Here is a 15,231-nt window from a genome sequence, read left to right as displayed (position 1 = left end):
GAGCAAGGAAGCAAATGCTGAGCAAACACAGCCGGGCTTCTACTGCAGCCCTGTGCAAGGCTCTGCTCGGGCACAGATCACCCCATTCAGCAGCTCTTGGTGGCTGTGTGTCCCCATTTCAGAGGTGCCAAACCACCCATGCAGGGCGGGTGCATTCACAGTCACATTGTGCTCAAAGCTGCTCTCTCAGCACCAGTTGCACCAGCAGCAGCAGCAAGAGCCCCCAGAACCACGGATTTAGACTCAGTTTAAGAGTGTAAACCTTCTCTCAGCCTTTTAATGGTGTTTGGCAGAGGGCTGCCCATGGAGACACCCTTGCATGGGTTTGAAAGGGTGGGAATGGAGGATGGAGCAGAGCCCACAGCCCACACCAGTGAAATTTCTGTGTTGTCCTGTGCAGGGGGAGGAGATGGACTCAATGATCCCTTGCGGGTCCTTTCCAGCTCAGGATATTCTATGATTCCATGGAGGCACAGGGCTGACACCATCTCCCCATAACAAGGGACATTCTGTGATGGGAGCAAAGCTTCTCAGGGCTTCCTGGGGGCTGGAGGGGGCCCTGGTCTCTCCCAGGCAGTGTGAGGAGGACAGGGACCCTCAGTCATGGCAGAAACCTCCTGATGGGGGTCTGATCCTGCAGCCCAAGGCATGGGGCTGACTGCAGCCCCGTCACCCCCTGCCCCAAAATGTGACTGGTCCCCACCCTGTTCCCATCTTGGTACCAGTGCCAGCCCTGTCTCACGGGGGTCCCACACAGCACCCAGCACCCTCAAACTGCCCATCTTGGGACATCCCACCAGCAACCTGCTGGCACCAGCTGGGCTGGGATGGGACAAAGACACTCACAAAGAAGTAACACAAAATATATACAGAGAGTGAGTGCAGGGCACAGGGCTCTGGTGAGCACAGGGCAGCTGGCACCTGTCCCTTTGGCACCCGACGGTGTCCAGCCAGGTGGGACCCCGCTGTGGCCCTGCCCCTGCTCCCAGGGGGCTATAGGTTGGTGATGTAAACCTCCAGCCCATTGGCCGCCGTCCGGGCAGAGGCTTTCCGGGACTCCCCTGCCCAGACGTCCGCCACACTCTCGTACAGGTTCTCGGGGACACGGGGCTTCCCCGGCTTGTCCCGTTTTGCTGCCTTCTTCCAGTTAATGTCCACAGCCTCATAGTCAGGGTCGGGGACACGGGCTTGAGCAGTCCATGCTCTGTCATTGATGGACTCGTAACAGGGGTCAGGGGGACCTGGGGCTGCTGGGGCCCCCTCCTGCTGGCAGGGGGGTGGCCACCCAGACCCCGCCTCCTTCACAGCCCTCGGGGTTGATGCAGAGACCTGGGATTTCTTCTTGGTGGCTTTGCACACTGTCGAGTACATCTCCTCCAGCTGCAAAAGGAAATTTTTTTGGGGTGGAGGTCTGGGGGCAATCCCTGCCCACTGCAGGGTACCCTCATGATTTTGTCCCCCCATCTTCTGATGGAAGCTGTGAGCAGGAGGGGCAATGCCAAGAATCCCCAGGAGGATCCTGGCAGTGGATCCTAAGTTATACCCTGCTCCACACATGGGCACTACAGGGAGACAAGGAATTAAATTAACCCCCCCTGCCCCATCCCTGCTGCCCCCCAGAGTCGTACCTTGGCCTTAGGGGCACTGCCTGCTCCATCCCAGCAGTGCTGTGCTCCAGGGGGTCCTGCCACAGCCCCCTCCTGCACCTCCACCGACACCGCCTTCTTCACTTTATGGACACAGGCATAATCGGCTGCCCCATGCACAGCCCGTGGAGGGGACACCTGGGTGCCAGCTGGCATGGGGGGCACCGGGGTGCCCTCCGCCCCCACTGCCAGGCACTCATAGACAGCGTCTGGCGCTGCTTTCCGCAGCGGGGTGAAGAGCAGGTTGGAGTAGGTCTGGTCGGGGGCTGGGGAAGTGGCCGGGGGCTCAGGGACGGGGATCTGGGGCAGCTCACGGTGCAGGAGGCCGGAGCTGTGCAGGGATTCGCCTCCGGGGGCCGTGGGACCGGGGAGATCCAGGCTGGCCGGACGCTGGACTGTGGGAGAGAAGAGGAAATGAGGAGATGCAACGGGCACCAACCCCTGTGCCAGCGCTGTGGCACATCTGTCCATGACATTGATGGGCAGCATGGGGACTGCAGGCAGTTGCCAAGGGCCACCAGCCCCTGCTCCACGGCCACTCACCATCATCTCTGACCTTCACCCGGTACAGCTCGTGCAGCTTCGTGTCCGACTTGCTGAGTGACCGCAGCTGTGTCTGGCAGAGCAGGGCCTGCCGTGGGGGAACAGACACCCTCAAGCTGGGCTGAGAGCCCAGACCTCCCCCAGGGCTGATCCTGCCCCCCAAAATGTGCTCTTACCTCATCCACGAGCTTCACCCCATCTGGAGCGACCTTCTTCCTGCCCTTCCTGCAGGGAGAAGTGGGGCTGAGCCCAAGGCAGATGGCAAAGCCAGGGGTGAGGAGCAGGTGTCCTGGGTCCCCAGTGTGGCACTCCCAAAACCCACATCCTGCTTCTTCCCCAGTCCCACAGCAGGGTCTGTGCTGGCTGGGAACATCACAATTGCATCCTGCACCCCACTGAGCTGTGCAGGGCACCACTGGCACCACCCTCAGCACTGCGCCTCCCGCTCACAGCTCAGCCCTCTCTGGGCTGCTCCTCTGAGGTTTTTGGCTGTAGGGGCTGTTCCAGGGGGCTGTGACACACAGGGATGCAGGATCAAGCCAGGTAGAGCTGCACTGGGGCACAGGTGGAGGCTTGGGGTGAGCAGAGCAGCAGAGCCCAGGTCCCAGCTCAGGATGGCTGCACACTCTCCACGTGCAGCCACCAAATGCCACCAAGGGATCCCCAGCCCCCTCCCAGCCCCAGGAGGGAAAGTGGAGGAGCCACGGGCAGCACGTACCGTTTACAGGCAGCACACAGGGTGCCCAGGTAGACCAGGCCACCGAGCAGGGCCAGGGCAGTGCCAGCTGGCAGGAGCCGGGTCCCTGCTGTCCCCTCGCCGCTGGCTGCAGCCATGGGGGAGCCGCTTGCAGCACCACTGCGGGGCTGAGCTCTGAGGAGAGAGAACATGAGTCGGAGCTCAGCCAGGAGCTGCTGGGCTCACCATGGCATGAAGTGGTGCTCTATGACCCCCAGGGCTTATGGGACCCCTGCAGCACAGTCCCCCAGCAGGGGGTCTCTCTGGATGCTCTGGATGGGGACATTTCACCGGGTGTCCCCATTTTCTGGCCAGCAATTGCTGTCCCCAGAGTCACCGTAACACCTCCAGTGCCCAGCCCCATGTGGACACTTGGCACTGGGTGCTCTGTCACCACCAGGGAAAACTTCAGATTTTGGTTCCCTTTGAAAAAAACAATCCAACAAAACCAGTGGGATTCAAGCTCACAATTTGCCACTGAAATGGTGAAAAGGAGATGCCCAGGAGCTCTGAAAACCCTCTGGAGACACCCTAGAAATGACAGAGTGCTCTCTGGGGACACCAGGACAGCAACCCGGGATGGGAGTGACACTGCTCCTGAGCATAGGGGAGGCCAGTAAGGACAGGCAGTATGACTCAATTTTCTGCAAACAGGGTGAGCTTCAGCATCTCTTCCCTCTTCCTCCTCTCCCTCCTCACGCCCTGGCCTCAGCAGAAGACACCAGGACACCTTCCTTCTGCAATGGATGCACACATTCCCAGTGCCACCACAACCCCAGGTCTGCAGCTGATCTCTGCTGTGACACCAGAGCAGAAAACACCCCATCTTCCCACCCCTTTCCTCTGCCTAAAGCTGCACCTTGCCCAAATCCAGCCCTTGTCCCTGTGCTTTCCTCAGGGCAAAAATTGTCCCCTGCAAACTGTGGCAGCACCAGAGCAAGCAGTGTGGGGGCAGGAGGGTGCTGGGGAGCTTGACACAAAGCACAGGTGCTCCCCAGCCTGTCAGGATCACCTCCTTCCCCAGAAGGCTTTTGGTGACCCCTATCCCATCATTCCCATGCCACCATCCCCATTCCTGCTCTGCTGCCAGCACGCTGCAAACCCAAAGCAAAAGCTGACACCCCTTCACCCTCACCGGCGTCGATGGCAGCTGCGGCTCCCAGCTCTGCACAGCTCAGCTCTGTGCACCCTGCTCTACAAAAAAAGGCTGGCCTGTCACCAGCACCCAAGAAATGCCTGATCTGAAGGGAGATGGAGGCAGTTCCTGGAGTAAAACAGCTTCAAGAAGCCACGGTAGCTAATCCAGATGGGGCCAGCAGTAGGGTCCCTGAGCAGAGCTGAGCAGGGTCAGCTTCCACCAGCACGGATGGGAACCCAGAGATCTGGTGGGACGCGCTGAGCACCTCTTACTCACCCTCTTGTGTGTCTTCATCTGGATGACAAAGCCCAGATGAGTGCTGGTGAGAAGCCACCCTGCCTTGTGTAAATGTCAAAAGCTACTGCAGATCCACAGGAGCTCCCCTCTCCCCTGCATCCTGGGTCACACAGCAGCATCTTTGGCACATTTTTACCCCAATAACCAGAAGGTCTCTGGCCATTTGCAGCACCCTTTTATCTGCGAGCATCCTTTTATCTAAGAACTTCCCATGCCTTTGGAAAGTGCCCTGACTGAGGCATGAACCCTGGAGAGCAATTATTTCAAGGTAGAAAGTGAGACAGAGAGGTTTTAAGGACTAACCAGGCTGGACAGACTGGCTTAGATCAGAGCTGGGAAGGGGAGGCTGTTCCTTTTCCAACGTTTTAATTAGACAACACAGCCTTTCTGTCTGAGCATACTTTAATTATTCGGATTACCTGCAACAAGGCCTTTGCGTTAGACAGAGCCTGGAGCTCCTCGCTGGACTCGTTCAGCTCATTAGAGTGATGGAACCATGGGCTGCAGGACCAGGGCAGAGCTCAGCAGGCTCTGGAGTTGAGCAGACAAAGTTCTAGCAAGGTTTGACGACCGGGAGCTGGTGTGATGTTGGAATCAAGGTGGAAGCTTTCAGCATGATGAGGCGGGCACACACGGGACAGCTTATCACACAGCAAGGGGATTTTCCATCCCTGAATTTTGAAGATTGAAAGGAGAGACTTCTTTGAGTAGGAATGAATGCAGAGAAATTCTTCTGGTCTCCTTTCTGTCAAGCAGGTCGGTGGTTGCTCCAGGATTTCTGAGCAGTGAAACTGTGCAGTGCATGCTCCTCAGTGTTCAGGCTCAGCAGTCACTGGGAGAAGCCACTTCTTAGGGCAACACGTTGGGGCTCCCAAAATCACAGATTTGCGAGCAGAACCCAGTGCTGACTAAAGACACTCAGGTAGGACTGAACAGGTTTGCAAGGCAAAGTGTCAGCCACACCTTCTGAAACCTATACCTGAATTTCCTGTCAATAAAGTGATCGATCTCCCTGTCCTGGGGCTGCTCCCCGGGGCAGGAGACTCAGCAGACGGCTGAGTTTCGTAAGGCGCTGGCTCCGCCAGCCCAGCCGAGGTGGCTCTGGAGGTGAGGGCGGGCACAGGTACGTGTGACAACACCCCCAGCCCTCTGAGCAGGGATCACTCCCCCCTGTGTGACACCCCAGCACAGGCACCCTTAAGGCAGATGGGTTGCTACTCCAGGACGTGGGAGTTTTTTGTGAGTCCTACAAAAGGTGCAAGTTCCTCATCTGGGCTTCCTGAAAGCAAGATTAAATTCACTGAAAAACCAACTGCTGCTGCTGATGATGATTCTGCCTGGCCTTTGATTCATCTCCCCAGATAAAACCACACAGTGTTCAGTGCAGGGTGGCAAGAAAAAAGTCTGCAAAGCTACTCAAAGCCTATTTGCACAAAACCAAGAGGAACATTTTGAGCTGATTTCCATCAGCCACTGTGCACACAGCTGCAGCAAACTCTGCTCAGGTACCCCAGGGAGTTGTGCTTCAAAAAAAGGCCCTAGAAGCAGAAGTAGATAGATTTTTTTCTTTTCAATTACAAAAAGTGAAAGCTCTGTTTACCGTCAGTCACAACACTGAATCTGCCCTGGACCACGGGGTACAATTAGTGAATTTTAAGACTATTTCAAAAAAGCAGGCATGAGATCTTACCCAGTTTGCTTATCTCTGTAATGAGATTTCATGGTCAAACACCTCTGGGGGCTTTTCATTTAGAAAGTGCCAACCATACTTATAAATGCCAGACCCAAATGCCTGAAAACTTGGATGCAGACTTCTAGCTGCAGTTCTGATCGCTGCTCACATGCTGGAGTGGCTTTTGAGAAAATACAACTTTAAAACTTTCAGGTGAGTGACTGTCAGCCCACACCACAGGGCTCTGCTCGAGGCTGACACCATTTCAGCACTCTTCTTTCTTCCTGCCCTTCCCTGGTTGCTGAACACTCACTTGGGCAGAAAAAGGCTCTTTTAAGGCAAGAATCAGCTCAAGAGGTTTTCTGCAGAGCTGAGCCACAGCAGGAGACCAGCAGAGAGCTCAGAGCTGATGTTATGGTGAGCCAGATTCCAAACTACAGCATGGCTGTATTAAGGAGATGTGTCTTCTCCAGAACCATCTGCCTGCCACAGTGGTTTCCTCTGCCACAGATGCACTACTTCTACATCATCTTGGGTTTTCAGAAGACAGCATTTCAGGGACTACATTCTCAAGCCTCCTCACCCAGAGACAAGAGCTCAGCACTTTCCCATTGCACACACCAGCAATACTCCTGTCACCCTCCCCACAAATCAGCTGGAAATTTCCACAATGCCACGCGCCTCTGAACTGAATACATTCACCCCAAAAGCAATTGGCTCCCACTCAGCCTCCAGACCCCAGCCAAGGGATCCCAGCAGCACTACCAAGCTCCACCACCTTTTCTTCCCTTTCAAGCCCAGCTACAGAGCACAAAACATGGAATGACAGAGCTTGGAGCCCAACTCACAAAGCTGAACCCAGCTGAAGCTTCCCAGAGCAAAGCAGAGCAGGCATCCTGCCTGTCCAGTCTATCCAGTCCCAAGAGCATCTCTGACAATGCTGTGATTTCTGTATACATTGGGGGTTTAAGGTATTTCCCCCCGGTTTAGCTGCAGATTCCTCATATCCCAGGCAGGAAAGCCACCACCACTTACTTGCAGGAACTCAAAATCCGGCGAGTGTGGAGCACAGGGATCCAATCATGCTCTCTTCCCTGCCGGCCAGCTGGAGAATTTCATCTTTTATCCTGCAGCAAGTCCCAGTCAGAGCCTCCCGCACATTTCCAACATCCCGATCTGAGCTCTCCCGCTCCCTGAGGAGCAGCCGGCTGTGAGCAGACACGGAGCACACACACCACAGCTTCCTGGCCTCGGAGGTGGTGGCCTCACCCCGGGGTAGGCTGGGTCTGTGCTCGCAGCCGGGCTCCCTCTGCCGCGCCCGCTCCCCGCCCGGCTCCTCAGGGCAATATAAGGAAAGAACGGGGAGCCCCACATCGTCATTACCTTGCAAATGAACAACGCCTTACAAGGAGAGAGGGGGAAAAAGAAACACCAACTTTATTCATCAGGGATGTGAACTGTGCTGGGTGGGAGGTGGCAGCCGCTGGAATAGGAGTCTGACAAGTCAGGCTGTGGAGATCTCAAAGAAGGGTCAAAATAGGACTTAGCAAAGACACAGGGCTCATACACCCAGTTCCTAAAGAGATGATGATGTTCAACAGTCTCAGAGCACAAAATAAACCCCTGAATTTTCTCTGCCCAGCTCAGCTCTCCAGTCATGGGCCACTCCAGTGAGCATCCATGCTAAGCTGGGCACATTAATCCTTGTCACCACTTAGCACTCAAGTGTGAGAAACAAACAGTCATTTGCGAGGGAAGGGCCATTGTTAAACCCTTGAGTTGAGCCCCGTGTGTGGAGAACACTAATTCAGAACAATGAGGACAGTACAGCCAATTCCAATAGGAAGGGATGGATGTTGAAGTGCCTGAGGCAGCCCATGACACATCCCACATCCACGAGGATCACAGCACGATCCAGGTGCTCTTCAGGAGCACAGACTCACTCCCACAGGCTTCCTGAAGATGTTCATCTTGTTTGGTTTTGCTGTCTCGCTGTGTTTCTGAGGTGTGTCTGCAGCCATGTGCAATCCCACACAACCTGAACAGCTCTGATCATATCTTCTTCAGTCTCAGATTTTCTTGTTTGTTTGGCAGCCTGACCCTGCAAATCAGGCACTGCCCTGCCCAGGCTGACAGCTTGTTTTTTAATCTCTTCTCAGGGATAGATAAAAAAGGGGGTACTAAAGGAACCTTTTCATTAGAAAAATTGCTCACAGAATAAAAGGAAATTGGTTCCTTAAATTTAAAAAAAATGGTGTCCTTAAGATACTGGCATGAATTGCAAACTATTTTTGTATTTAAAAAAAAGCCTTTACAATGCAGAAATCCCACCAGATGATGAAACCAGCACCTCTGAGGCAAGAACTGGCCACCACCAACACAGAATGTAACCAAGGGGAGAGGACATCCCTCCTGTCCAAACACTTTCCACATGGAGGGAAGAGCATCTGGCTTGCCTGGCCTGCTTCCAGCCCAGCCCCAAGCTCACCCACTGTAGGGCTGCACACTGGGCTCATCCTGATCCTGCTCTTTGTGCTCATCCAGGGCTCAGTCCAACCTGGATCTGGGTCCTGAGGTTTTTTAGTAAAAGGACCCATGCTCAGTGAGCCACCTTGGACAGAAAAACCCAACTAATGGTGGCAAATTGAGGAAATGCCACCATTTCACAAAGTTCAGGGGCTGCTCACAAGGTGAACCTTGTGAAAAATCACAAGGTTCCCTGTGGAGCTGTTCCTGAATAGGTTTGGGAATTCTGTTATGCTGCTGGCTTATTCCCCCAGCTATGGCACTCTACCTGTGGAACCAGGCAGCCTTCCATGCCAAGCCAGTGAGTTTGGCTACAGGATGGCCTGGGATACTCTTACAGTCAAACTGCTGAAATCTGATGCTCCAGGCTGCTGGTTCCACCTCCGAGCTGTCAGTTTTCTGTCTCTTCCTTATGCTAGGGCTACAAAGAACTGCTCCCCCCAAAAATGGAGTTCTCAGATAAATCCCATAGTAAAAAACAGAAGGCAGAGAGCAGCTAAAGCACTTGACCTTTGATGTTTTCACCCAGCCACGGTCAGGACGTTGCCTGCACCTGTGCTTGGCAGGTGGCCACAGACAGAAGCCACAGTTAATGGCAGGATGTGGGGCTGTCCAAGCCCCCTCAGCTGGTTTGTTGCCAGCAGTGTTATCACCTGAGCTCCCACAGACTCTGGATGGAGCTGCTACTGTAGGGAAAAGGAAGGAAAGAAGTGTGCAAGAGAGCAGAGGATTGTATCCCTTGTAGCTAGGCCTCATCCAAGGCCCAACTCACTGAATGCTTTCAGGGCTGGATGGATGTGCACTCCTCCCCCTCCTAGAAGAGCTCAGAAGCATCCAGAAACTGCTGCTTTTTTGCCCAGTTTTAGGCTGAGCAGCCTGAGGCCCAGCAGAGCAGGACAGCTCATCGAGACTCTGAGGCTAAGAGCACCAGAAGGACAACTCCTGCAGTCCAACACCTTCCTCAGCACCTAGAACTCAGTCATCTTCTTGTGGGTGTCTGCTTTCTTCTGCTCCCGCTGTAGCCTGGCTTCCTGGGCCTGCAGCTGTCCCAGCTGCTTGTGGGCATCAGCCAGCTTCTCCTCCAGCTGAGCTGCAGCAATGCTGTGCCTGAAAGCAAAAAGCACAATGGCAATGTCATCCTCCATGGTAAGATCAAAGGCTTGTTCCGTCCCAGGAGGGTTTGCCCTTTCCTGTAGGATTAGCCCAAGGGACCTGCTGAAAGCCAGGAATAACCTGATGCTCAGCAGGGCATCTCTATCTGGGCTAGAGAATGTCCTCCTGAGATCTCAACAGCAATGCTGCAGGGCACGAGAAGGACTCCAGCACCTTTCCTCAGAGAGCTCCTCTCATTGCCACAGCCTGAATTCCAGCCAAAGGACCCCAGACACGTCTGCCAGTGTCCACGCTGGTCCAAAGCACACACTGAATTCTCTCCTCCACGTCTCATCCAGATACATTTCACTTGTTCCTCCCACATCTCATTTCAAGCCCACCCCTCTGCGAAGCACCACAAACTCGATCCCAAAGAACGTTTTCCTACCGCCCGATGTTGCGTGCCAGGGCCTGCTGGATTCCCCTGATATCCCTCTGTGTTTGTTCAATCTTCTCCGTGGTCTGGAAGAGGCTGACACTCAGGGCCTTCTTGGTGCTCTTGCTGGCATGGTAGATCTCTTTGCTGTTCCTCTGGGGCAGAGCCATCCCCCCAGCCTTGTCCCCGGCGCTCTTCCCGCGCAGTTTCTCGTTCAGGAAGTCAAACACGTTGCGCGGGGCCTTACGGCCGCCCGGCTGTCCGGAGCTGCTTCCCTTTGCTCGGCATTTCCTCGATTTGCCCGGCTCCAGCTTCCCCTGCTTCTTCTTCTGAAGCACCTCAGCACACTGGTCCAGGGACTTCCCTCGAGGAAGCACCACAGCCTGCACTGGCTCCACTCTGCCCTCGCCATTCTTCCCTAAGCCTGAGGAGAGACTCCGAGTCATTACAGCATCCCCTCTCCGAGTCACCTCCCACCACAAGCTCACATTGACAGTCACAAGCTTAAAACAAGCTAAGAGGCTTCTGAGGTACCAAAAGTTAGAACTTTTCCCCAAGCCAAGGGGACCAGCAAAGGCCAGGCCAGGAGCCTTTCACAGCAGGAGATTAGAGATTCCAAGCCCGAGGCCATTTGTCAGGCCGGTTTCTGTGAAACCGGGTTCAGCCTCACATCCTCAGCTTCTGAAGCCAGGTTCTACTTAAAACTGGTTTGGTTCCTCTGGGAGAACCGGAGACACAGAGGCCCTCCCAGAGCCCCCAAGGCTCGGTGCAATTTGGGTGGGAGCAGCGAGTTCAACAGGCTTTGAAGTCTGTGTCCAGGCCAGGAGATGCATTAACACAGACATCAGAAGCTTTGCAGATCAGCTCCCCTCCACCTCCAGCCTTTGAACATTCCACAGCGTTCTCACGGCTTTGATCATGAACTTGACCGTGCTTCCAGGTGCCTCCACTGTCTGCCATCACCATACAGGGCTTGGTGCCCCACATGCCTGTACTTCCATGGAATAACTCATCCCTCTTCCCTCCAACACTGCTGTGATCTACCACATTGCTCGAGCCTCAGCCAGCTGGCCCTTCAGCACAGCAAAGTTCTGGCTTCAACCAAAATCTTGGGTTTTTCTTAACAGCCCCAGGACCACCCTCTCCCCTTACCTTTTCCAAACTCATATCCCATCTGAACAAGCAGTTTGGAGCCAATGCCACGAGTATGGGCCTCCCAGCCACCGAAAGAGGAGCTGCAGGCAGGGGTCCATTCCCCGTTCTCTGGAACCCCTGAATCTATCACTGTGGTAAAGAAGAGGAGAATCAGTGAAACAGGAATCATGAATAAAGCTGCTGTGTGGAGCATCCCTCACAGGACAGTGCAATTCACTTCTCCAACCCTAAAAGCATTTGGTCATGCCTCCAGCTTTACTCAGTTCTTACTGAATTGTCACCTTCCATGAACTGCACAGGAGTGATTGAAATGTGAGGTTTCACTTGATTTAATGCACATACCATCTCCCAGTTCCAGGCAGAATCACCCAGGAGCTTTATGATTCTTTTCCTTCCTTCCAGGATAACAATACAGACTAATGTACACATCTGAGTAGAATTTAGCACAGTGCCACCTAATACTTATCCTGTGCCTCCAGCTCCTGTCTCTGGTATGAGGCTCCTCCAGGCCACAGCATTAGTTATGTGTTATTAGGATCCAATAATTTTTGTCAGGTTAACTGTAAAGAGCTCTAGGACACGACTTTGTCCCTGTGATGCAGCCGTGGCACCACCAGAGGGACAGTGCTGCCTGAGCAACTTCCAAGAAGTCACTTGGGCACTCTCAGTGTCACCTTTCAGCAGTAAAACAGGGCATGGCTGTTCCTGCAGCCTCATCGAGGCACTGGAAGAACCCAATACTCCCATTTCCTTGGGTCTCACATTCCTGGGTCATGAAGCTCTCAGGGATGAGAAAATCTGATTCACTTATTCACTCATCTCAGCCACACACATAAGAAACAGGCTCAGAGCTTGGAACTCTAAAATATCACACCCTCTTCCACTTGTGGGAAGTTCCCATGGAAATCTCCAGCCTTCATTAGCCCAGGGATTTGCACAAAACAAAGATTTTAGTTTGCAGTTACTGCATAACAGCCAGTTACTGTTCTCAATCTTTTAGGAACACTTAAAGAGATCAACTGCTCTTTCATCAGAGGTGAGACACTCGGAGTGAGAGCTCTAGGACAGTCAGCCAGTCCCAGAGAAAAGCAGAACAAAATCCCAAGTCACTTTTGCTCACATTCTCCCCACTCCCTTACCTTTGGCATAACCAGAATCATCCACACTATCCTCATCAGACTCGCCAGATTCAGCAGCATCTTCACTTCTCAGGGGTGGAATGACACTGTCCCCTTCCACCACGGCCTCCTTGAGGAGCAGGGAGTCAAATTTCACCGTGTAGTAACCACTGTCCACATCTACAGAGGGAACAGCAAGGACAGGAGCTGCAGCACACAGGGAGCTAAAGCAGAGTCAGCTCCAGCAGAACAAGGACAGGGGGGAGGCCCAAGGAACAGTTTTAAAAAATTCTGGGTTTAATCTGTGATTTTTATTTCTGTCTGGGAGGGGGAAGTGTCCACTGCAATGAAAAGCTATTTCCACAATGCCTGTGTTGATACCCAAAAGTTTATCTCTACGAATCAAGAAAAATGGGCTGTTGAGAAATGGAATTAAAAAGAAGTTAGACTTGCTTCCTTCTGACTTTTAACAACAGTTAAAAGAAAGATGGAAAGAAGGAATAAACCCTCCCTCTTCCCAAGACAAGAGGGAAGCCTGTATCAGCAGCTGCTGGGCAGGGCCAGCTCCCCAGGTTTTTGTTTAAACAAGACCAGATTACTGCCATTCTCACCTACTATACATGCAAATTCCTGCAGTCCCTCCCTCTTCCCTGGAGCAGTTAATGACCTCGTAGTCATTTCCTTTCCACATTCTTGCTCTTTGTATCTCCTGTTTCCCAGTCAATTCTCTCCTCTAGCCTCACAAGACTCAGCTAGGTCAAGATTTTGAGTTCAGGGCAGCAGCCACAGAGTTTATGTTTTTCTGTCATTAACCACAACAGCCAAGTTATAGACCCACATAAACCTCAGCCTCCACCTTCCCCCTGGGCAAGCCCCTGCCCCCCTCACCGGTGATTTTGGCCGTGTACCAGATCCCATCACTGTGCTTGGCCAGGCAGGCTGAGCCCACCCCCAGACTGCTCAGGTCGGGCTCCTGGAATGGCTGGAGCTCCTCCACGGCCACCACCTGACCATGGGAAAACCTGCAGGGAAGGAGGAACAGGAGTTTTCAAATGAAAATCCCTTCCTTCCTCAAAAGAAATGCACACGAGTGTCAGCAGTGAGGAACCTTCACCATAATCAGGGAAGTGTGACCACGTGCTGTTGTAATTATAAAGTTGTTCATGTTTCACCTTAAACATGTTATTTATGTCATGGGACATAAATATGGGACATCTCACCCCAGAGAATTAAACTTCCTTGCTAGTGACACTTCCAATTAAAAAGCTCCTGGCTTTGGGGATAAACAGGATCAGAGACAGGCAGGGCTCCAGCACCTTCACAAAGGCAAGGATCACAGCCCAGCTCCAGCCCAGCACCTTCACAGACCACTGAGGTTGATCCTGGTGAAGATCCCCAAAAATGGAGCCTATACAACCTCCCTGTGCAACTGGCATGTGTGCATTACCCACAGACTTGGGTGTTTTGTTCTAAAGCACTTCATCAGTTAATTCAGCCACTCAGTTCTGTAACATCTCCGCATCTTTCCCACGGGATTTTCCACTTCATCTGCGCATCAGCTATAGAGAACAGCCAAACTGATGCCACTGCTCACCACAGCGCATTTCAAAAACACTAAGGCACAATTTCCCTGGGTGAGAAAGCCACACAGGGCACTTGAGGAGGAGGATTATCCCTCTGAACGCCAAGGCCCGTCCCACCCCTCTCTCTTTACCGACAGTTCTCCTTAAATCTGCACTTGTCATCCAGGAAGAAGGGGCACGGCTTCAGGGACTTGTGGGTCGGGTACAGGTAGAGCACCCTGACCCCTGCACTGCCGTCCTCCAGCTCCTCTGTGCCCACAATCATGGCATTGTGGTACTCCAGGGTCCCCCAGGAGCTGTAGTAGGGGGCTTTAACCTTCATCCCACTCAACTCCTCCTCCTCCTCCCTCTCAGACTCCTCCTCCTCTTCACTGCACTTTGATGTGGATTTATCCCCCGTTTCTCCCTCTCTCTCCGAGGAGATCTCGTTGTCATCAGCTGCAGGCCCCTCATCTGTTCCAAGCCCAGCAATGGCTTCCTTAAAAGCAGCGTATTCCTCATCTTGGGCAGAGCTCTCCAGCTGGGAATCTTGCCCTGGGAGACCTGCTGGGGAGGAGGAGGAGGCGTCTGTGTCCAAAGTGGCCAAAAGTTTGCTCTTTTTCACAGCCACCAGGCTCGACTCGGTCAGTTCTATGAGCTGCTTCAAATCCTCCTGCAGCTGGATCAGGTCCGACTGCTGCGATGGGTCCTGGCCCGCCCCCAGCGCCAGCTCCACCTGCTGCAGCTGGGCGTTGTAGGTCTGGATCGCTGCTTCCAGACTCTCTTCATCCATTCTCAGCACAAGAAAGGCGCTTTTGCCCGCGTCCTCTCCACGAACTCAAAACATTCAGAGTTTACTCAAGCACTTTTGGATAACAAGTCCTCGCCCGCAGAAGCGACATCTACCCGCCGTCCCGCTCTTTCCCTCGGAAATGACCAGGGCGATGCTCCTGCTGGAAACAGACGGCAAGAGGCGACGGGAGAGTCCGAGGAGAGGCCGGGCCTGGCCCTGCCCTCCCCCGCCACAGAGTCCACTCTCGCCCGCCGGGCCCCCGTACTGCACCGCTCCTCCCGCAGCCTGGGCGCTCCCTCAGCCCCAGGGCTGCAGCACCTCCCTGAGCCGCCGCTGCCACCTCGGCGGCCCCACTGCGCCCTCAGCCGCCTCAGTGCCTGCGAGCCGCCGCCATGACACCCGCCATGACACCCCCTCTTCCGGCCGCAGCTCCCCCACTTCCGGCTGCGCTCGCCAGCGCGTCACCCGCTCAGCACTCGGAGTGCCGCGGAGGCCGGCGGCGCTGGGCATTCCGGGA

General features: G+C 54.0%; 2 protein-coding genes across 2 annotated transcripts; both read right to left on the bottom strand.

Moving 5' to 3' along the window:
* Positions 1 to 671: 671 nt before the first annotated feature.
* On the bottom strand, positions 672 to 7,084 carry LIME1 (Lck interacting transmembrane adaptor 1). Its single transcript, XM_053992992.1, has 7 exons — positions 7,068 to 7,084; positions 4,780 to 5,031; positions 2,908 to 3,060; positions 2,366 to 2,414; positions 2,190 to 2,277; positions 1,629 to 2,041; positions 672 to 1,380 (listed from the first exon to the last, which is right to left on the bottom strand). Exons 3-7 carry the CDS (start codon positions 3,021 to 3,023, stop codon positions 994 to 996), a joined length of 1,053 nt encoding a protein of 350 aa, XP_053848967.1. The 5' UTR covers positions 3,024 to 3,060; positions 4,780 to 5,031; positions 7,068 to 7,084; the 3' UTR covers positions 672 to 993.
* A 361-nt stretch (positions 7,085 to 7,445) lies between these two features.
* ZGPAT (zinc finger CCCH-type and G-patch domain containing) lies at positions 7,446 to 15,113 on the bottom strand. The gene is made up of 6 exons (XM_053993002.1): positions 14,074 to 15,113; positions 13,248 to 13,381; positions 12,381 to 12,539; positions 11,239 to 11,370; positions 10,099 to 10,510; positions 7,446 to 9,665 (listed from the first exon to the last, which is right to left on the bottom strand). The coding sequence occupies exons 1-6, from the start codon at positions 14,712 to 14,714 to the stop codon at positions 9,527 to 9,529; spliced, it is 1,617 nt and encodes a 538-aa protein (XP_053848977.1). The 5' UTR covers positions 14,715 to 15,113; the 3' UTR covers positions 7,446 to 9,526.
* Between the last annotated feature and the right edge of the window lie 118 nt (positions 15,114 to 15,231).

The sequence above is a fragment of the Vidua macroura genome, chromosome 17 (assembly GCF_024509145.1).
Source record: "Vidua macroura isolate BioBank_ID:100142 chromosome 17, ASM2450914v1, whole genome shotgun sequence".
Taxonomy (NCBI): Eukaryota; Metazoa; Chordata; class Aves; order Passeriformes; family Viduidae; genus Vidua; species Vidua macroura.
Note: the sequence above shows the minus strand (reverse complement) of the source record. Positions and strands in the feature narration are given on the sequence as shown.

What these genes read in the sequence shown, in the direction of transcription:
- LIME1 (XM_053992992.1), bottom strand. Translation starts at nt 3,023, where the DNA reads ATGGCTGCAGCCAGCGGCGAGGGGACAGCAGGGACCCGGCTCCTGCCA. An exon ending in GGTGAAGGTCAGAGATGATG is followed by an intron (nt 2,042 to 2,189) that starts GTGAGTGGCCGT and finishes TCTCTCCCACAG; the next exon opens with TCCAGCGTCCGGCCAGCCTG. An exon ending in GCAGTGCCCCTAAGGCCAAG is followed by an intron (nt 1,381 to 1,628) that starts GTACGACTCTGG and finishes TTCCTTTTGCAG; the next exon opens with CTGGAGGAGATGTACTCGAC.
- ZGPAT (XM_053993002.1), bottom strand. Translation starts at nt 14,714, where the DNA reads ATGGATGAAGAGAGTCTGGAAGCAGCGATCCAGACCTACAACGCCCAG. An exon ending in GTACACGGCCAAAATCACCG is followed by an intron (nt 12,540 to 13,247) that starts GTGAGGGGGGCA and finishes TTCCCTCTGTAG; the next exon opens with ATGTGGACAGTGGTTACTAC. An exon ending in GGGATATGAGTTTGGAAAAG is followed by an intron (nt 10,511 to 11,238) that starts GTAAGGGGAGAG and finishes GTCTCTCCTCAG; the next exon opens with GCTTAGGGAAGAATGGCGAG.